This window comes from Periophthalmus magnuspinnatus, chromosome 14, assembly GCF_009829125.3.
Source record: "Periophthalmus magnuspinnatus isolate fPerMag1 chromosome 14, fPerMag1.2.pri, whole genome shotgun sequence".
Taxonomy (NCBI): Eukaryota; Metazoa; Chordata; class Actinopteri; order Gobiiformes; family Gobiidae; genus Periophthalmus; species Periophthalmus magnuspinnatus.
In genome coordinates, this window is record NC_047139.1 from 15,899,866 (window position 1) to 15,921,144 (window position 21,279).

Here is a 21,279-nt window from a genome sequence, read left to right on the forward strand (position 1 = left end):
CTGTGTCTCAGATGCCTTTCTGTCCTCCTATAAATATCCCTGTTTGTCAGATGCCCAACTGTCCTGCTATATCACTGTCAGATGGCCTCCGATCCTTTTGTATCCCTGTGTCAGCACTTTCATCCTCCTGTATCCCTGTGTGTCAGACGCCCTCCGATCCTCCATTCTACCTGTTTAATAGTGTTGTTGTGTTGACATTTTTCTGTTGTCATGTTTCAGTCTCTCAGTACATAAAGGCCTTGGCCTACAGCTATGACAAGACCATGTGTGCCCTAACTGCTCGGCCTGCGGACATGCTCATCAAGGTAGGACCCAAACATCTCACCAGGACCTCATGTTTCTGATGGAAACATGACCAATCAGCCCTGTACATTTGGGTGAACTGAAGAGGATGGGGATTTTAGAGTTTGTGGGAAAAATACATAAAAATTGCTATTTACAAGCTGTTTTCTAATCAGGTTTCAATTCAGTTCAATTGTAACCATAAGCATTTATGCAGTACTTGTCTCATAAGAAAAATACAAGGTGATATTAAGTCAAAATGATATATATATAGGGATTGTATGTTTTTCCATAAAAAGACAAGGTAATAATAAGACAAGATTTCTGGTCCAGCACCAACTTCCTTCTTCCTTTCTAAATTGATCTTTGTTACCATGGCCTTTCATAAGAGCTTCTGATTTTTAAACCAATTTTAATAGTTCCTCTACAGGTTTGACTCTGTAACTGTAACTAAACAGGTTTTTCTTACATATGACAGTCTTTTCTAGTTGGCTTGACTTGGTGTGATAGTGCCTCTAGTAAATGTTTGTCAATTTAGACAAATTCTTGCCCTTTTTTAACATGGTTGCTAGGTTGCATGTCTCACCAGGAAGTCAAATTTAAGAAAACTTAACCCTTTTACCCTAGGCAAGATTTTTAGTAAAATCTTATGCTAACTATAGATTACTTTCACTAAAACAATCTGTCACATGCACTTGTATGTTTTCAGCGTGTGAGTGTGTTTGTTTTATGCTTGGGATTTAGTTGTGATTGGTAGATGACGACAGTATAAATGACTGGATTAAGTAAGTGTGACGTCACCCATAGTATTCGGCTCCAGTCAAATGAAACTTGTCGAGGATAACAGTTGTGGGGTGAATTTGGAGCAGAATTCCATATTTGGAATTCTGACTACGAGTATCGAGCAACCAAAAAGCCAAATTGGAGTCAGGCTGTTGAAGGTAACGCCCCTTTCTGCCTACATCGCTGGTTTAGCAGGGAGCAGGACTACTGATACTGCTGACTTTAATTATACCTCGGAGTCCTGCCACATTCAAAAATGCTCGGATGACACAGCAATAGTGGCTTGCATCAAAAATGGACAAGAAGAGGAATACAGGAGTCTTACTTTTATAGACGGAGCCAGGAAAACAGCCTCATTCTAAACACTTCCAAAAACAAAATAGATGGTCATTGACTTAGGCATAACACGCCCTCAATTCAAACTGTGACCATCAGTGGGGAAGATATTGAAATGGTGTCCACCTATAAATCCCTAGGGGTGCATCTGGACAGCCAGCTGGACTGGTTCACAAATACAGATGCACTTTATAGGAAAGGCCAAAGCTGGTTATATTTTCTAAGAAAGCTAAGGTCTTTTAATGTAAACAATAAACTGCTGCATATGTTTTATCAGGTGGTAACGGCCAACTCTTAGGAGATCTTAGGAGACTAGAAAAACTAATAGAAAGGGCTGGTTCAACTATAAGTAGTTTAAAGACTGTTTGAGGTAGTGGAGCAATACACTCAACAGGATGGATGCTATATTGAACAACATGGACCATCCCCTGCTTTCAGCTTTTGAACAACAGAGAGCAGACAATGGATGTCTGAGATCAGTGAGCTGCAGGACAGAATGTCACAAGAACTTTTTCTTCCCATCTGCTATAAGACTGTACAATAAGGAGGTTTATGGCAGATAAAGATTTGAAGAGACCTACATTCTGAATTTCCCCTTGGGGATAAATCTTTTTGATTTGATATTGTGAAGTCTTCCTCGTATTTGTGTGTTTTACGTGTGGTCAGTGACATCGACCCACTGCCTGATCTATCAGGATTTATTGATTTTAGTGCGACTGCAAAAACCTCATAGACATTACGTTACACTGGGAAATGGTCACGCATACTGCCCCTCTGATTGAGACTAGCTGCATACCATTGTGCACCGAGCCAATTACCACTGTAAAAGAACTCCTGTAAAATAATGTCTGGTATCAGTATTGGCAAGTACTCAAAATGAAGTTTTGGAAAAAGTGGTATCGATGCGTCTCTAGCTATAAGGTAGATGATGAGGTGAATGGTTATGAGAATGATAGTAAAATAATATCGTGCTTTCAGTAGATTTTCAATAAGAAGAATAGGTCTATTTACTTTTTCTCTGTGGTTCTGCGGTGATGAACAGGGACACAGTGACAGACTTGAACCTTGCATGCTCTAAAGAAGCTGCTTCAGCTCTCGACACAAATCATTACAAAATTATGAGTAATGCATTTAAAAAAAATACTTGCACCTGCACTTTAAAATTCAAGAAAACAGTTGTACTTTTTGTAAAAAGGATATTGCAAGCATCTATCACCTATCTTTTGTGCTACAATTCAACATTTTTGGTCTCAAATGCAAAACTGGATACATTTCATATTTCTGTCCTTACCAGGCTTATTAAATAGAGATATTATAATTTTTGGTGTACTAATTAAATATAAAAAAACTCTATGTAAATGCAATATTATGTCTTGCCAAACTTTTTATCCACATATGTAAAATCCAGAAGGGTCCCTCCTTTTAAAAAATGAACTTAAATTATACATAGCATCTCTAATATATATGAGTGGACCTAAAGCTCAGAAAATGTATTACTACATGTGTGAAATTCACCTGGACACTGTAGACTCTCCAGAAGCTCCCTTTGCTATTATGCTTTATTCTTGTTTTTGTTTGTTTTTTTCTTTAGCATATAAAGCAAACTTTTCATTGTAAGCAAACTTTTCATTGTATGTTATTTTACTATAGATCTTGTTACTATATTAATATACATTATATGCATTTGTGTTCCCTCATCCAGACATGTAATTGCTGACAACACACAGCCATGTTTGATGTATTACATTTGCTCTGGTATATAGTGTCCAGGGCAGGAGCTCAAATGTAGAGCAGAGCCAGTCTGGGTGTGTCAGGAAAAAGTGAATGATCTACTCACAGAACAGGACTGCATGATAAGTCATAAAATGTGCTCAGACACGTGGTTCACACTCTAAAGTTGTAGTACATGTTCATACATGAGCACATGATTGTAAATGTGTGGGACTCAATTTGTAAAATAAGTGTCTTCTGATAATGTGAAATTTAAGTTTAATGTATTGCAGCTGCTAATGTAATGAACATATCAGACTAACAACATTACCTCTAACAAAAACGTATTTTTATTTGACACATTTAAAGCTACCATCAGTAAGTTTATTAGATTTTTTTGTTACAAGTAGATGGAAGAGAAATACTTTTCAGGTTTCACATCTACCCTTTTTTTTTAAGAGATGTGAAGAAATGAAGCGGAAAGGGAATGAGCACTTTCAGAAGAGGCTGTACGAAGAAGCAGTCAAGTTCTACACTAAGGCCATTAAACTATAGTAAGTCTGTGAGTTGTGGTGAACACGAAGTATCAGAGGTGGGTAGTACTCACTCACATTTACTTGATTAACTGAATAACTTAGCTGTACTTTTCTAGCAGCATACTTTTACTCCTACTTGAGTAAAAGTTTTGGTTCCTCTTTCCACTGTGAATAAATCTAAGTGACAAAAGATTTATGTTGACAACATGAAATGATTTGACCATTTGTATTTCTTACACCACTCCTTCAGGTATGATTTAGTTTGTCTCATTTTTATGTCTGTCTGTGGCAAATACCAGATTTTGTGCATTATTTAATGCTTTGTCCTTCCAATTACATTATCCTCAAATTATAAGTTAGATGTGACGGCCAGACAGTTACTCTATAAGTCTTAACTCTTGTGTAGTAATTTTAGTAGTAACATTACTCTTACGTGAGTAAAATTTTTTGGCTATACTACCCGCCTCTGATGCACTACCTCTACTATTAGAGCCCCTTTATGATAATGTGAACATGTCTCCTGCAGCCCTGATAACCACATCATCTACGGGAACCGAGCCCTCTGTCATATCAAGTCCAATAACTTCCTGTGAGTATCAGTCTGTCTGACCTGTTTGGTCTTAAGAGTGTAACAGAGACTAACCTGAGCGCTGTATCTTTCAGAAAAGCCCTGGGAGATGGCAAACGGGCCACTCTGATCAAGCCACTCTGGGCCAAGGTGAGTATGGGGTCATTTAAGCGGTTTGCCACGGTCCAAAGTTATACCTCACTTGCCTTATGTATTCCCAGCATCCTAATTATTCATTTTGATTAGTTTATAAGCGCTTTTCAGAAATCTAACAACTAGCATGCTAACGTGCAGTTCCATATTATCGAACAATAAAATGCTTTATAATTGGATGCATGCAGTACACAGTTGACTTATTTTTGACTGTCGATCACAGAGCAGCATTGAGGTTTGTGTGAAAAGCCAAAGGATAAGTGCCCAAGCGAGCCAAAGCAAACATAGCAATGCAGACAGGTGTACTTGAGCCTGTTTTAGTGTCAATACTGTTTGGCTGTTGTGACACTTCAACCAATCCTATTCAAATATTAGTCTTGGCGTTATGTTTTCTGATTGTGTTCAACGAAAGCCGTTCAGATTGATAAATGTGTAGAACTCAATTCAGACACACATCAATCAGTGAGCCAGGTTACCACAGACCACCCAACCTTCAAATGTACCTGGATAATATCACTTCAGAATTACATTTACAGACCCCTCTTTCATGGCCTAATAGCTACAAAAGCAAAAACGCCAAATATGAGGGTATGGGTTACTGAAATCTTGCTTAGAGCACCAAAAGAGCTAGAGCCAGCCCTGCATCCTTGATTACAACATTACAACTGGAGATTCATGTGTAGTTTTAGTAAAAATATATATATTTGACATTATCACAATACATTTTTTAGCTTTCTCATTCTAGAAAAGTTTGAAAGAAGTATGATTTCATCTGATGTCACTATACAATGTCATTTCCAAATCCAACTAGAAACATCACAGCTGATTTTTAGCTTTGTTTTTGTTCCTTATTCATCAAACAAGAGACTACTTCCTTTCAAAACCACAAAGTGTATCAGATATATAAATAATGTAGTAATAATCTAGCATAACATAGAATAACGTGCATGTAGATCTCACTAACTGGCAATCACTGCTAACGCTGGCTTAACCTAGCCGACCGACTAGTCATCCGGCTGAGGGATTTGGATGTGACATACCAGTTAACAACTCTAATGGGAAATCTGTCTCGTGTCTCCCCTCTGAGAGTATGCCATATTCACAATATAGATACTGAAAGCTAATGAGGGGGTTGAAGGCTTATGCATATTTGCCACACAGATCCAGTTATCCTCCCAGTGGCCTGTACCTGTTGTGTAATGATCCATGTGTGTTCGGTCTCCTGCAGGGTCACTACCGGTACTGCGAGGCCCTGTTTGGACTGGGAGAGGTGCGGCAGGCTCTGGAGGCAAACAACTCAGCCCAGACTCTGTGTAAGGAGGACCCAGAAGGCATCAAGTACTTGGAGTCACAGCATCAAAAGTTCACCGCCCATATCTGGCACAGCACAGCAAATGGTATGCTTTAAAATCACAATGCAACAAATCGAAACATTAATCACAAATAATCATAAAATGTATATTAAAGTTTATTTAGTAATGCCACCATATGGCCCAGGACATCCAATGGCCAGGACATGTCATGGTAGTACTCGAATGATAGTTTATGGCATGGATACTGGAATGTGTTTTTTTGTTACATATTAATCTAGAACCATAAAAAAACATAAAACAGAATTATTACTCACGTTCCTCTATTTCATGAATTACATTTTATAATACAACACAGTTTGAAGTGGACAGGACTGTTGAGCTCAATTGTCTTTAGCTACAACTGAAGCATATTACTCTATTACTGATTGGAAAAGGAACTGTTTGTAGTATTTGGATTTAAAATTCCATAAACTTGACCTGTCTGTGTTCTCAGATACAAGGTAAATGTGTTCAAATGAAATATAGCTCTTAGACCTGTTAACAGGTCTAATGCTGATTTACTCTTAATTACATAAATAAATGGGGCATCATGTCCAATGTTTTGTAATAATCTTATGTTTTGATTCTCCAATCGGATGATTATCTGATCAGAAAGCAGAATGAGCCTTGCATTTGCGTTGCTAGTTTCAGTGCTGAAATCCAGTTGGTTTAAACCTAAAAGGACCCTCTCTGATCTGAATTGTCACTACCTAAACCCCAGAACTTGCAACCAATCATTAATCAGTGCTAGTGCAGCCTCTGCAGCTCAGTGAGTGAATTCTGCAGATTCTTAGATTTTGCATAAGGCATGGCCTGTCCATATACTGAGAATGACAAAAACATGTATGCGTCTTCTATCTACAGGATAAGGCACTGGAAACCCAGGTTCACTTGTGATTGTACAACCTTTTATTAAACTAAAAGCTCAGACTGCATACAGTTCTTTTAATACACATTTTGTTTTCTTTTTTCAGCTCATCTAAAGAGGAATCCTGCTCCAAAGTAAGCAATTCTGTAATTTTTAAACCTACTAATTTCTAACTTGCACTTTCTAACTGTTTAACTCTCCATAGACCAAACCCATCCAATGTTCCTTCTGCTCCAGCACCCCCTAGTGCTAAAGCAAAGAAGGCTACAGCGCCCTCTAGTGCTAAGGCTGAGAAGGCAGCAGGGCCCTCTAGTGCCAAATCTGAGAAGAAAACCGCTGAGGCCTTCAATGGTGCAGAGAAGGTGGCTGCACCGTCTAATGGTACCAAGAAGAAGGCAGCTACAGCCTCTAATGGTACAGACAAGAAGATAGCAGTGCCCCCTAGTGCTAAAGCTGAGAAGAATGCCTCCAATGGTGCAGAGAATAAAGCAGCTGCACCCTCTAGTGTTACAGAGAAGAAACCCTCTGTACCACATTCAGATGAGAAGGCTGTAGCGGCCCCTAGTGTTCCAGATAGGAAAGCCACTCCGGTGAAAAAGGTGAGGGGTCAGTGCTGAGTATTGCCACCTCATGATACAATACCTATGTCGATACAGGGTTCATGATACAGTACAATACAAGCATAAAATGTGCCAGTGATCCATTTTGGCCATAGTCTGCTCCGCTCAAAGGCAGCAATAACCACAGTAGCCACGGTAGCAGTGTTGTTTCTCCAGCAACATCACAGACAGATGCAGAAATTGTCATGTAAGATACATAATAATCCTTGGTGGCATTTTGTAAGTAAACAAAATAGAAGGCGAGCCTACTAGTTTAAATAATTATGTTAGCATCATCTGTGTGACAAATTTACCTAAACTGAAATATGCACTGTGGGTTATAAAGCAGTGAGAGGATGAAAAGTGAGGTTTGTGTATGACACTTGTGCTATTGGGTGCTACTGCTTTTATCCAGAAGCACACCACAAATAACTATTAGGTCACAAGGTCTTCAGAATTCATTACTGCAAATGATTAAAGCCTTAAACAAATTAAACTGAAATTAAATGAACTTTAAGCTCATTTTAATTAAAACGCCCAAACTTCTGAAAGTACGTTTATAAGGTATTTTACAGCCATATAACTGTTTAAAACCATAATTAATAGATGGGAATTTAAATGTGTAATTAATTCTCATTTATCTTATTGTTACATTTATTTAATATACAAGTCTATATTTTTCCCCACCAACATGCACGACTATGTGATCGCATGCTCATACACAGAATGAGGCTGCCGTGATCACTAATTAACTGTGTCTTTTAGGAGCCTCAGGACAAGATGGAGAAAAAAACCCAGCTAGGTGAGTGAGAGGACACATCTACTGTATAATGTTGTGAATCATGGCTTATTTGTAAGTAAATGAATACTGAATGGAGCGTTTTAAACAGGGGAAGTATTTTAGGAATGTAGTATTGTAATGTTAAATGTTTGTTGTACTTGTCCTTCAGCCAACAACAACAAGAGAAGTGTGACTCCTCCGGACACTAAACCAGCCAAAAGGTATGCACATCTTAATGTTTGTGCTCCATTTACACATGTAATCGCTAGCCTCCCTTAAAGAGCTCCCTATTGTTATCAGTATGTGTGAGGATGTGTGAGGATGAGATAAACACTAGGCTGGGTTTGACAGAATTGGTGCTTTGATACAATGCACCAATGTGACCATGCTGTACTTTCAGTGAGAAGCTGTTCGCCCAGGGCAAAGCTGAGACCACAAACAGTGTTCAGAATGGACCTAAGGTACACAACAGGAATAACACACAAATTCAGGGTTGTTTCAAATGAAGAGTACAACTTTGCTATACAAAAATTCTGATGCAATGAAGTCATGCGGCTGACACTGGTTGTTAGTAAACAGACTGAAGATGTAACCTGTTTTTGTTGTCTCCTCAGAAGCTGATATTGGACATTTCCAAAGAGTTGTGCTCTGCAATCATAGATGGATACACTGCCCTGGATGACCTACGCTGTCGCAACGCAGAGCAGGCCTTCACTCGCGCCCTGGCCCTGGTGGGCCTTGGGACATCCGCTAAGGTGCTCAAATGTCTGCCGCTCTGCCTACCGCTCTGCCTACCACTGTCGTCCCACCACTGTCGTCCCTCTGCTTCATGTGCCACTATACTACTGTCCCTCTATGTGCACATTCTAAACTCTTCTCTGTTTCTCAGGTGTCCGGGGTGTCTTCCATAGACTTACTGCTGTTGCAGTATGGCAAAGCCACAGCCCTGACTCAGATTGGACGTCCTGAGGTAATCCTTTCCCTTCGGAGTGGAACTCGCCTGTCCTCTGTTCTGTTTATATCTATATCTGCTTGACTAAACTTTTGAGCTATCACTAAGATAAGAGGAGCCATAGATTTGAAATGATGGCTAGTGAAATTAATAAGTCTAACCATAACCATCATAACCAAGTCTTCATGGAGCTGTGTTGAATGAGCTCAGTGTGGTGTTGCGCTACAGGAGCTGTCTCAGGCGGTACAGCTGTTGGACAGGATCCAGGCCTCAGAGGAGAGGACGTTCCAGTGCCTGGTATGTCTGGCTTATGGGCGCGTCTTTGTCAAAGAGAACAGGTGAGTGCTGCCTTTGGGGACTTAAATATGATATGTGCATTATTCACATGAAGCTTGCTCATATTGTAGTCCTTTTTGGCCCAGTTACATGCAGCTCATAAATTAGAATAGCTTCATGTAACCGTGGTAACTGTATGCTGCCTCTAGACCTTACCCTGTGTGTGTGTGTGTGTGACAGGTACAGCGCGGCCCTCACTTACTTCTCCGACGCCCTGCAGATGGTGAAGAATAAGATCACCCCGGGCAAGCTCACATGGCCCCTCACCACACACCTTGTGTGTGAGACACAAGTGGACTATTTACTGGTGAGCTCTGGGGATGGTCAAGAGGGATGGTCGTTGTCAAGGTGTTATTGGTGTTAATGCTCTTATTCATACTCCTTATGCTTCCACACTGTCTACATTTCAAATTAAGATTTACGTAGTGTTTTTTGAATTGTGAATTGTATATGTACATATAGCATCTTTTTCTGTAAAGTAGTTTTATGTGTTTTTACAATACTTTACAAAGACATATAGCCTGAAACAATATCCTGTCTTCCAGATCAAAAAATCTGAGAAACACACAATCTAATTGTGTTTAAAAAAACATGGTGGCTTAGAGTAAAAAATAAATAAAAGAGGAGTGAGAAACGGGGCAGATTTCTGAAAGATTAAAATCTTATGTATCTGAAATCAAAGAAGTTAGAAGTTATCTCCTATGAATATCCTTGTTTCATTCAACAAAATCTTTGAGAAAGTAGGAGGGACTGGCTCACCAGGCAAAAGCAAATCCCAAGGCTCAAATTTGTCAAACAACAAAAGTGGGGAGTAACTGGTCATATATGGGTTTGTCATGTGAAAATTTAGGCATGCATTTGACAGAGCCACTGCTCTTTACAAGAGTGGTTAGAGCCACTGTGAAGGCTGCATATGCCCATGAGTCAGATCTGGTTCAAGTCTGAAAACTGCCAATGTCTGGCTTAATGTATGACCTACCTGGGCTAAGCTTTGGCTGTGTTCTTTAGTACTGACTGTTTCTGTGAGTAATTCTGCTGTGTTTGTACTGTTCATGTGTGTCTCCCCAGGACCTGCTACAGGACTATATAGAGATGTGCAGGTTCCCTCCTTCACCAGATGCCATATGTCGACTTGAAAATTGTACTGGTTCTGTTAAGAAAGAAATCTACTTTACTGATCCTGATTTTAAGGTAGTGAATGCAGTCTATAAAGAACCACAATTTGTATTTTAATTGTCTCATTTTATGCATCAGGGCTTTATCCAGATCCACTGCTGCCAGAGCTGCAGAGTGGAGTACCACATGAGCTGCTGGAAGAGCCTCAAGAGTCTTGCCTTTTATGAGAAGAGTGAGAAGGTACTGGGCTCTGGTGGACAGGTCTCTCAATGCTCTGCACAAAACTGATGTTTGGACCTTCTCTGTTACAGGATTTTCTAAAAGACCCATGTTTAACCCCAGACTGCACTGGCCAAATTAACATTATTAAAATCTATGGTCCCACAGGCCTGGTTAAATGTAAGGTAAGGATCTGTGCCCTCTGCAGTCTGCACACTGTACTTGACATGGTACATTTGTTACATCTTAATCTCCTCTACCTCCTCCAGTTTGAAGTGGCTATTCCCAAACCTGTGACTCCTAAAAAGCCCAAAGTAAATCAGAAGTGTACTAGGTAAGGCCTGTGTGATGAGCACAGATACTGTAGACATGTGGTGGTTTGTCAGTATAAAGTTGGCCTGTGTCATGAGGACGGATACTACAGACATGTTGTTTTCGTCAGTATTAAGAAGTTGGAGTCTAAAGAAAAGCGTACGCTTCGGAGGAAGCAGCATAAGCAGATGTCGGAGGAATGTGAGGGGGGCGGCACAGAGGCTGCACAGCAGTGTGAGGACACCGCCAAGATGCCACCTAGAGGTCAGTCACGACCATGCACAATTCAGGTCATGGGGTCATGGTTTAGGAGCTTTTAAGGATTTGTTTTTTTAGGTGGTACTTTATGTGAAAAGATCAAGTACCCCAGGTCTAACCTTTTGAGATTTTACCAGATCTAAATCAGGTCTATAATAGGACTATGCTGGGTCCAGTCAAAACTATGACCAAACCATTAAACATAAAAAGTTTAATGGTTTGGTCACATTTAAAAATGAATGAAGCTAGAAGCAGTAGCAGTAGAAGCCCGTGCACCAGAGTTTTTAGACAGCACAGAACCACTCAAGGCAGATGAATGTCCTCTGGAGCTGCTGCAATTGTTCCACATGCTAAGTTTCTACGTGATGGCTATCCTCAGTGCCATTGTGCACTGACTTAAAGGGACCCTCACTGATGTAAATGTTGTGTCTGGTCTCCAGCTCATCTCCACTTCAGAGACCACGTTCTCCTGCAGATAAGCCAGCACCTGGAGCTCCTGCACCAGGAGAGGAGTAACTGTATGTCTGTCCTGAGCTCCCGCCTCAGGCCTTGGCTGCAGCTGGACCTGTCCAGAGGGAACCCTGTGGCTGGGAGGCTCATCCAGTGTCTAGAGAAGCCTGTAGTGTCTCTAGGAGCAGCTGTAGAGCTACTGCTGGAGCGCAGGAACCGTGTGTGGGCCCGCATCCTCATACATTCCCTCAGTGACAGTGTGGACCTTCAGCCTAAAGTCAGCAGCTGGGCCAAGGGTCTGGACTCTGCAGGTCAGTGCTGCCAGAACCTCAGCACTGTGAGGGACATGAGTATTCTCAGACCAGTTCTGGGTCAATATCTCTAAGTGCCTGTGTCTGTATTGCTTCCAGGGCTAATTGCAGCTACGTTCTTCATGGAGCAGTACTCAGAGGAGTTGGAGCAGTTGGACCTGTCCTTGCTGCTGAACTTTGGCCCAGTTCAGGAGATCATCCTGGAGAAGCTGGGCAGTAAGCCTGAGGTCTTCTCCTCCCTGGGGCTCACTCTCACAGAGTACCTTCGCCAGTCTCCTGCCCAGGACATGAGACTGTTCATCTGGGCTCTGGAGGAGCACCGGCACCACTATGTCTCCTGCCACTCAATACTCGACCACTATTTTGATATGATGGGTGCGGCCTTCTGTCACTGCAAACTGTGTCCTTTATATTCTATGCCTATAAAGTAATGTCTGTCTTTAACTCCTCAGATGGGATTTGTTCAGTTTTTAAAAAGTCAGAAGATGATAATAATATAGTAAGTGACTGATCCTTTGATAGGCAGATAGGGCTGGGCAAAAATTGATAAAATCAATGAATCGAATTTGAAGTTCAAATCAATTTGTTTGGAAGAAAATCTTATTTTCCTCACTTTCTTCCATTGGAGATTGCATTGGGAAGTGAAAGTCATGTCTTTTGCCCCACATCAGCCACGTGTTTAATGCAACAGTGTTGGGGTTGCATTGCTGGCCCACTGTTTATTTTTATCTCGTTCATAAAATGAAGTGGAAGTCGGAAAGTGAATTTTTTGAGAAAAAAAACAACTTTTTTTTTTATGCCCTTTATTTTTGCCCAGCCCTAATAGCAGATATAAGGTGAAGTGAAAAACTAAGTGCTGTGTCTCTCCTCAGAGTTCTCCTAGTAAGTCTAAGCCAAGGGGCAGAAAAAAGAAAGGCCCCAAGGTAAGGATCTCATAAGACCCCGTAGTATATGTGTGTAGCCCAGTGTGTAACTCTGCACTCCTCTGTAGCCTCTCCTGGTGTGGGCCAGCCCTCAGGGGGGTTCTGCAGTAGAGGACTGGGACCCTGATCTACTGGAGGAGGACTCTCTGTATGTGACTACACTATGTGTACTCTGTGCTGGAGATACACCAGATCCATGTCTGACTGTGTTTCCTCAGGACATTCCTGGAGCAGCCCTTCAGTGTTCCCCCTCACCTCCGCCAGCAACTGGCCTCCTTTGAAGAGCAGTACAGGAGCAACAGTAGTAACCATGTTTTGGAGAGTCGTCCTCAGCTCTCGAAAGACACTTTATATGAGTGAGTGTAGCCTTATTGTCTTTACTTAGAGCTCAAACGTAACCCAGCTATGAGAAAAGTGTATATTTGGGTGCATATTTGTCCATACACCAGATGATATGTGGTATTAATGAACCTGTGTGCACGGCTCTGATGCTGCCATACTCCCAAGCGGCCAGTGATAAATGCTGCAGCTTAATTTAGGCTGATTTGCTCTAAAACATCAAACTAAAATTACCCCCTTTAAAACTGAAGCTGCTTGTTAACATTTCGAGTACGAACAAATGGGCTCTTTGTCTCTGTATTTCCTTTTTCCATAGCTTACTACCACTTAATGAGAGTTGGAGCCAAATGATAAATGAGACAAACTTTTTTACCTGAGAAGGCTACTTTTGTGTTTGTAGTTAGGATTGAAGAACTTTCTGCTTGTGTTTGTGTTATAATGTTCTGTCATGAAAAGCAATAGTTCCATATTGCGCTTTATCCAGCCTTTAAGCTACTTTGCTGGTGGATGTTCTTGGTCATGGTTACAGGCCTGCTGAGCTGAGCCTTTTCTAACCACTCTTTATCTTTCAGATATTTTACTCAAATTTTGGAGGAGCATGGTCCGCTGGTGGCCGATGACCCTTTACTGGTGGGAGAGTTGAAGAATTTTCCAGTATCAGCCCAGCAGCAGATTGATGCGGCAGGGGGACTGGAGGCTTTTCTCCTGAGCTCTCTGGCCTTCACGCGGGTGGGACCATGTGTGGGGCTCTCTGGTATGGAGGAGCAGCAGCCAACCGTTCACACCAGCCTGGACCAGCTGGATGTTATAGACACTAGCCCTCTGCATCAGGCCAGTTTTTTTACATACCTCAGAGACGCTTATCCCGCTCTGCCAAGCCCATATGTTTTTGACCTGTACACTGACGCTGGTGAGGTGGAGCCTCTTTCACCTCCAGCAGCCGTTGTCAGGAGACCCTCGGAGGCTAAGGGAGCTCCAGACAGGCCCCCAGCCCAAGAGAGGCAGCCTGGTCCTGGAGAGTACACTCTGCACTGTGTGGCTGTCAACACAGAGATCATCCAGGACTATGAGAGCAGCCAGGTGAGTATAAGAATGTGTGAGTGTTGGTTGTGCTTGCAGAGCCTGTGCAAAGTGAAGGCGCATGAAGTGTCTTGCCCAAGGACACTATAACATTAGTCACCTAGTCAGAGCTGGAAATGAGCCAAATTCCAAAACTCCATCCAAATGCAGGGACAATTTATGCACCAGGATCACATTTTGGACACATTTGGACTATATAACTTTAATTTATTAAGTGTTGTTATTTAATTTGCACAAGAGTAAAATCAAATTTAAAAAGCCACATTTTGGCCCTTGTTTACACTACTGTTGCCAGGTAACATTTATGAAATTACCCTTACACATCATATTGGGTGCCCATGTCCTTCACCAACTAAACCATAATGAAAAAGCAAGTAAAATCTTAAATATAATAACTGTTGAGGAGTACTCGAACCTTTCATTTGCACTTGACATCCAAGTGCAAAGTGTGTGGGGCTAATGGAGTGTATTGTGTGCTAGGGTGAGCTTAACAGCCTACTGAAGCTACAGCAAGAGATGCAGCAGCAGATGGCCTCCATGAAAGAGGAGAGAGACAAACAGAGGCAGCAAAGAGAGGAGGAGCTCAGGGCCCTGCAGGAGGAGCTGGACCAGACAGTCTCCTGTGTGCAGGTACTTCAGCACAACACTGTTACACTACATTTAAATATTCCAGTAGTACAACTGATTACTGTTTGCCTGGAATCCAGATAACAAACTTCTTCAAGTTTGCGACCAGTCTGATATCTCTCTGTATACCATTTTGTATACAAAGCAATATCAGTCTGGAGTTGACTGGCATGAATACTATGGTTTATTCTTGGAAGCGAGGCATTCAACTGTACTAGATAAGAAACTAAACATCATTTCCATTGTGCAAAGACATAGATGATGGGCCCTCTGTTGGGACTGGTTTGTGTTTCATTTGTTCGTGTCTGGTGCAATGAAGGTATAAACTAGACCATAGAGAGCAGAGCTTTAAAGAAGATCTACTGTGCTTGTCTGCTATATAATCTGACAGCATTGTCATTGTTTTAATTTGGACATTTTAAATCGCTTCTTTTATTAAGTTGTTTTAGATGAAAATTGCAAGTCCGCTGACTTCTGCATCAGAAAACTGCAGTGCCCAGTGGGAGCTGACATTGCTGCAAACAACATCACAACAAAGAGCTGTGAAGTTGTTGGCACCTCTGATGGATAGCTGCAGATCAAGCTAGCGAGTAGCAGAGTCAGTGAAAAGGGGTTGATAGACAATATGGCATTTTGAAAAGAAGCAATTTAAGATTCCTAAACATGCATGAATCTTTCCATATACAACTTCAGATGAGCAAATGACAAGAGGAAATGATTATAACATGGTTAAATACTCTAAAAAGTCAAATTTGCATAATAGGTCCTTTTAAGACACATTTATTTTCCAGACCTGTGTGTGGTTTGAGAATGGAGAGAGAAAACCTTCCCAGTGTATTGTAGTATATGAGCAATGGGGGCCAGTGGGTGTGCTACTGATGTGGGGGACACAAAACAGTTTACACATTCGCTATATTGAGACATGCCCTACGTGGACCAGAATGCAGATTTAATTTTTTATTTAATTTAATTTTTACATCTTTACAAATTATAATGGCGTGTATTTAGTGTAATGCAAAATAACTCCAGGCCTACCCTCCATAAGATCAATTTTTTTTTTTTTTACATCAATGCGCATGGATCTCTCATTGGTCATTTTCTTAGCTTATTGGGGAACTTCACATAGTCCGGAGTAAGTTATGAGTTCAGGGCATGTTGCCATAGAGATCTACCCCAATAGAAAGTCATCCAGCTTCATAGTACTGCTAAACCAGAGTTAACCCCGAAGTTACCTTGCTAACCCTCTAATCCAGCTTTGTAGTACAGTCCTCTGATTTTACCCTGGTCTAGAGCCATGTGAGTTTGTTACCATGGTGATTCACACTGAACTAAAGCAAATCTCTTTTCAGTGACACACAACTATGTGTCAAACTAAACCTGAATGTAACCCTAAACCGTAGTTAAACTGTCTTTTGACAAAAAGTAAATCCTGAAGCACAGAAATCTAAGTGCATGCATGTGTGGTATAGGTGACGCAGCAGGAGCTGGCTCTGTTCCAGCATAAACTAGAAGAAGAGGTGAAGAAGGACCAGAAGGACAAAAAGGAGCACCAGGAGCAGCTGAGGGGGCTGAGGCAGGAGGTGGAGGGACTGCAGCAGGACCAAAACAGGTACATCACTGAAATGTGCCACAGTATATTGAACTTGTCTTTCTATATACAGTGGTCCCTCATTTATTGCGGGGGGTTACGTTCTAAAAATAACCCTTAATAGGTGAAATCTGCAAAGTAGTCAGCTTTATTTTTTACAATTATATATGTTTTAAGGCCTCACCACACTTTATACACATTTTTCACACGGGCATTAACATTTTCTCAGATTTCTCTCATGGGTAAATACTCAAAGTTCTAACCTTCTTAGGTGCCTTTGTCTGTGCAGAATGTTTCATCGACATTAGGGGTTTTGTTGGGGAGGAAACTTGCAAACATACAGCACTTCAGAGTCACTGCGATCGTTCGAACATTTATGTATATTTGGCAAGCTGAATGCATTCTGTACTGTACAGTAGACACGGCATGGAGGAGATTGATTGACATTCATGAAACAGTGAGGCCACGAAAGGTGAACTGCATTATTGTGAGGGACAAATGTAGTCTTACTATTGTCTTCCTTTTAATCCTAGTTCCTTGTATTGAGCAGCCTTAGTTTGTGTGGGCTGTTTCTTTGTGTCACATTATGGGGACTTAAATTTATATATAAAGAATTTGTGTGTTCCTCATTGGGACAAAAATCAAGTCCCCATGATGCAAATTCTTTACTTCCCTCCTATTATTGACTCAGTGATAAAGATACAAGTTAAATTTTTTAAGGTTAGGTTTAGGTTAAGGTTAGTAAATTTGTGCGTGTGTGCGTGTGTGTGCGCAGACTGAAGAGGAGCATCAGGGACAAGAAGTCAGCCCGTGAAATCAGACTGCAGGACTTCCTCCAGCTCAGGTACAGCTTCTTTTCATTCTTTAATTTAACTCTTTGATATTTCATATTCATTCATTTAAAATAAATAATTATTAAACTATCTAACTGATGAGAAAAAAACTGTTTATCCTAAAATACTGCTTAACGTATGTGTTTTTCTTCATCCAAAAACACATGTGAAGGCGTTTGCTCTGTCTCTCTCCAGAGCTCCAAGTGCTTGGTTTCTGTGGTATACGTCAGCATTGTACATTGTAATTCATGAATCTCCTTCTTTTTGAAAGAGACATTGTACAAAATTGACTTTTTACAACTTTTAACCATATTACAAGGGGAAAACATTATATTTAGAGTGATTCATGCATATTTGAGTAAACTTTATTCTCCTGTATTCAAGGTGTCATTGCCCCAATCTAGCCCAGTTTTCACCGCCAACAGTACACGGCCACTGCTCTGTACTAACTTTGTTCTCCAATTTTCTTTTCTTAACTGGTGATACACATAGGATTCAGCAGCATTGCATAGCCATTTTAGCATAAATGGAAAAAAAAATCACCTAGTTGCTTCAGCTATCCATAGGATGGGCCAACAGCATTCGGTGACCTATATGGCAATGTACAGTAAAGAGGCAGACAGGAACTAGTTTTAGGTCAATATTGATAATACAAAAATATATAGATAAAGGCACAATGTCTTCTTTAAAATCTATACACTAGTTTAGTTCTGATAATTTCATATCATGTCTTCCAATACACACTATAACTCATTCTACAGTAATCCACTAGGGTGTCCAAAGTAGATCAAAAAGCCATGACTTGGAAAGGAAAAACCTAAAGGCAGTTGGTAAAATAATGCCCATGCTGTCTTCATCTGTGCTTCTGTAGTAACCAGGCTGCTGCTGAGAAGATGAGTCTAGAGGAGGAGATCAAGCGCTGCAAAGACCAGACGACTAGGGCCTCCAGGAGGTCCCTTGCAGCCCAGGTACAGCCCTCCCTTTCATAACTACCTAGGATAGTTAAACCGTTATAAAATGAATACTATAATGTAGTATTGCTTCTGTGTTACTTTGTGCTAGAATACGTCCAGAATCTGTAATATAGCTTCAACCACTACCCCCCCACCCCCACCCCAGGAAGCACTGACCACTCAGGAAGCACTCGCAATTAGGCATGGTATATCTGCGATTTCCCAAGATATTCATATCAGTCTGATATTGAAAATTTAGCCAATATTCATTTCTGTTCACTGAATTGATACATGTGGACACCAGAGAAGGGCAGAGTTTGTCCTCAATGCATCAGATTGGTCTCTTTGAGCAGACTAAATAGTAAATATATGAATTTATATTCCAGAAAAATAAATTTTTTTATTTTTACAAAAGTTATCGAACCATCCCTACTTTCAGTCCAGTTTGCTCTTGTTTATCCAGATAAAGGCATATGTCCATTTTATATTACAAAGTACAATATACTACAAAAGTTAAGGAATGTAATGGTATTTTCAATGTGGTTAAATTGATTTACTGTTCACTCCTGTAGATCTGAGCAGTGTTAAAACTCTCCTATTGTTTTCATTGTGGCATGTGCAGCTAAGTGCGCTGAAGAGCAGCCAGGAGCAGAGCCTGTACCCCCTGCACCGGGAGCTGGCTGACAGTAAGGCTGTGCTGTGGCGCCTAGGTGATGTGGCCCCCAGGTCAGAGCCTCATCCACCCCCTCATCCACCCCCTCATCCACCCCTTCATCCACCCCTTCATCCACCCCTTCATCCACCCCTTCATCCACCCCTTCATCCACCCCTTCATCCACCCCTTCATCCACCCCCTCATCCTCCCTCTCATCCTTCTCCTCATCCCCATTCTCCTCATCCTCAACCTCCTTCTCCTCTTCGTCTGTCTGACCTGTGGAGCCCGAGCTCATGTCTGCCCCTCCTCTTTGCAGGTTCCCCCCTCAGGACCTGGAGTCTGCACAGAATCAGCTCAGAGCGGGAGTCCAGGAGATTGAAAAGAAGCTCTCATCCACAGAGGTATGTACATGAACTGCACCACTGTTTTGGGCAAGGGTGATGGGGCTAAAGCTGCGTGTGCTGTTCAGGAGCACTACACTAAGCTGATAGAGGAGCTAAGGAGCGGCAACTTGCTGAGTGAACCGCCACCTGTGAGCAAGGCCCCGAGCACGGACACTGAGCCTGTGCAGGTATCACACACACATTATGCACACTGAGCCCCTCCCCCTTTGTTCATATGACTGTTGTTCTGATGGACTGTACATGTGTAGGTCAGTGAGGCTGCCTCTCAGCCACCCCCACAGCCTCCTGCAGGGGCCAGTGGCTCTCCGCTCAAGAAGAAGAAGCAAAAGAAAGCCCAGGAGCAGCCCAACAACACAGTATTCGAGCGGGCCCTGGAGAGGCTGGGGGCCATCTTCCCCGACACCAGTCGGTAAACACAACACTCAATACACACAGAAGTATCTCATGTGATCGTACACACACAAGTATTGCGCGTGTGTTACTGTGTGCTTTGTACAATCACACTGGCATTTCTGTAATTCTGTGAAGGCACTCACCCCACTGTGTTAGAGAAATTTGGTGCATACTGAGCTGTAAAAGCAGCAGCCCAAATGCAAGGTTCTGTGTCAGCATTGGGAGTTTGATTCCCATCTCTGACAATATGCTGTATGTCCTCTCTGCTCTCACCCCATTTCACACTACACTGTCCTGTCTGGTAAAAGAAAAAAGATTGCTCAGTGGGCAGGGGACATCTGGCTAACTCAAGGTGAACCGGTTTAAATGTATGTTGCTGTAGCCCTTCCTTATGTCTTATTTAAATGTGAGTTTCCTGTTCACTGTGTGGTGCAGGGCGGAGCTCACAGGGCACATCCAGAGATTCCGCTCATCCACTGGCAGTTTCCACAGCCTGGGTCTGACAGATGTAGTCGGCGGGGTCAGCCAGCTTATCCTAGACCAGCAAGAGGTATGCGCACACACCCAAAGCCCAGCCCTCTCTCTGCTGGGGAGGTACACACCCAAAGTTAGACTATACTATATGTGTCAAATGTATTCATTATTAAAAATACCTTGAAAAACAAAAATTCTTACTGTGAGCTGCATCTCCTCACAGTCAGAATTGATCTGACCTGTAACTTTGCTTGATGTGGTCACAGACATTTGAGAGAAGACTGAACTCTGAACTAATCCAAGAATGCCATGCATTTCAGAACATGTTCGCAGAGGTCTTAACTACAGGGTTAGCAGCTTTTACACAGAATAAGACCGCATGGAGACACAGGGAGGGCATCTGAAACACATGGACATTTCAGAACATGTTTTTAGAGGTCTAAACTACAGTGTTAGTGGGTTTTACACAGAATAAGACCCCATGGAGACACAGGGAGGGCATTTGACACAACAGGGACAGGTTGGCCTTCATGAACCCTACTCACTAATGTGTGCGTGTGTCATTTCAGGAGAGAAACCGCTCCAGAGCCAAAGCGATCCCAGGGGCATCTGCATGTGTGATCCCTTCTTTAGGAAACAACGCCTCCGTCTGGCAGCAACTGGAACCTCACAAGACCACTCATATCAATGCAGTGAGTATTTGAAGTCAATAATACTAAATTTAGCATCTATTCAAGAGTAATCTAGCTCCACAATGTGATATATAATTTTGTACCTTCGATCTCTCTACTGAAAATAGTTCAAACTGCCCATAATTCAGTCCCAGGTTTAATTGTAATGGCATTCGCTGAAGTTTATTTTTGTTGTTGTTTTGCAGTTGAACACTGAGGACCCATGCATCATATGCCATGATGACATGAGCCAGGAGGACATGTGTGTGCTGGAGTGTAGGCACAGCTTCCACAAGGAGGTACTGCTCCACTCTCTGCACTCCTCCACCCCTTCTGCCCTCTCTGCCCCACCCGTGCAGAGGACACTGAGCCATACATTTTAGTCTAACCAATTCTGACAAAACAGCTTCTTGTTCA

General features: G+C 41.8%; 1 protein-coding gene across 1 annotated transcript in view; it reads left to right on the top strand.

The window, feature by feature from the left end:
• The window catches only part of ttc3 (tetratricopeptide repeat domain 3), a 26,893-nt gene that overhangs the window by 4,921 nt on the left and 693 nt on the right, over positions 1–21,279 (top strand). The window contains exons 8-44 of the mRNA XM_033979019.2: positions 220–305; positions 3,571–3,665; positions 4,174–4,236; positions 4,311–4,365; positions 5,597–5,765; positions 6,695–6,722; positions 6,794–7,187; positions 7,953–7,989; positions 8,138–8,189; positions 8,369–8,429; positions 8,583–8,723; positions 8,858–8,938; positions 9,149–9,258; positions 9,437–9,563; positions 10,325–10,447; positions 10,511–10,612; positions 10,684–10,776; positions 10,861–10,925; positions 11,034–11,167; positions 11,602–11,922; positions 12,022–12,297; positions 12,375–12,421; positions 12,795–12,845; positions 12,914–12,993; positions 13,064–13,201; positions 13,757–14,264; positions 14,745–14,894; positions 16,361–16,500; positions 17,255–17,323; positions 18,184–18,280; positions 18,888–18,991; positions 19,237–19,321; positions 19,390–19,491; positions 19,573–19,733; positions 20,153–20,267; positions 20,761–20,883; positions 21,069–21,161. Coding sequence (XP_033834910.1) covers positions 220–305; positions 3,571–3,665; positions 4,174–4,236; positions 4,311–4,365; positions 5,597–5,765; positions 6,695–6,722; positions 6,794–7,187; positions 7,953–7,989; positions 8,138–8,189; positions 8,369–8,429; positions 8,583–8,723; positions 8,858–8,938; positions 9,149–9,258; positions 9,437–9,563; positions 10,325–10,447; positions 10,511–10,612; positions 10,684–10,776; positions 10,861–10,925; positions 11,034–11,167; positions 11,602–11,922; positions 12,022–12,297; positions 12,375–12,421; positions 12,795–12,845; positions 12,914–12,993; positions 13,064–13,201; positions 13,757–14,264; positions 14,745–14,894; positions 16,361–16,500; positions 17,255–17,323; positions 18,184–18,280; positions 18,888–18,991; positions 19,237–19,321; positions 19,390–19,491; positions 19,573–19,733; positions 20,153–20,267; positions 20,761–20,883; positions 21,069–21,161 — 4,676 coding nt within the window. The remainder of the gene's footprint in view (positions 1–219; positions 306–3,570; positions 3,666–4,173; positions 4,237–4,310; positions 4,366–5,596; positions 5,766–6,694; positions 6,723–6,793; positions 7,188–7,952; positions 7,990–8,137; positions 8,190–8,368; positions 8,430–8,582; positions 8,724–8,857; positions 8,939–9,148; positions 9,259–9,436; positions 9,564–10,324; positions 10,448–10,510; positions 10,613–10,683; positions 10,777–10,860; positions 10,926–11,033; positions 11,168–11,601; positions 11,923–12,021; positions 12,298–12,374; positions 12,422–12,794; positions 12,846–12,913; positions 12,994–13,063; positions 13,202–13,756; positions 14,265–14,744; positions 14,895–16,360; positions 16,501–17,254; positions 17,324–18,183; positions 18,281–18,887; positions 18,992–19,236; positions 19,322–19,389; positions 19,492–19,572; positions 19,734–20,152; positions 20,268–20,760; positions 20,884–21,068; positions 21,162–21,279) is intronic.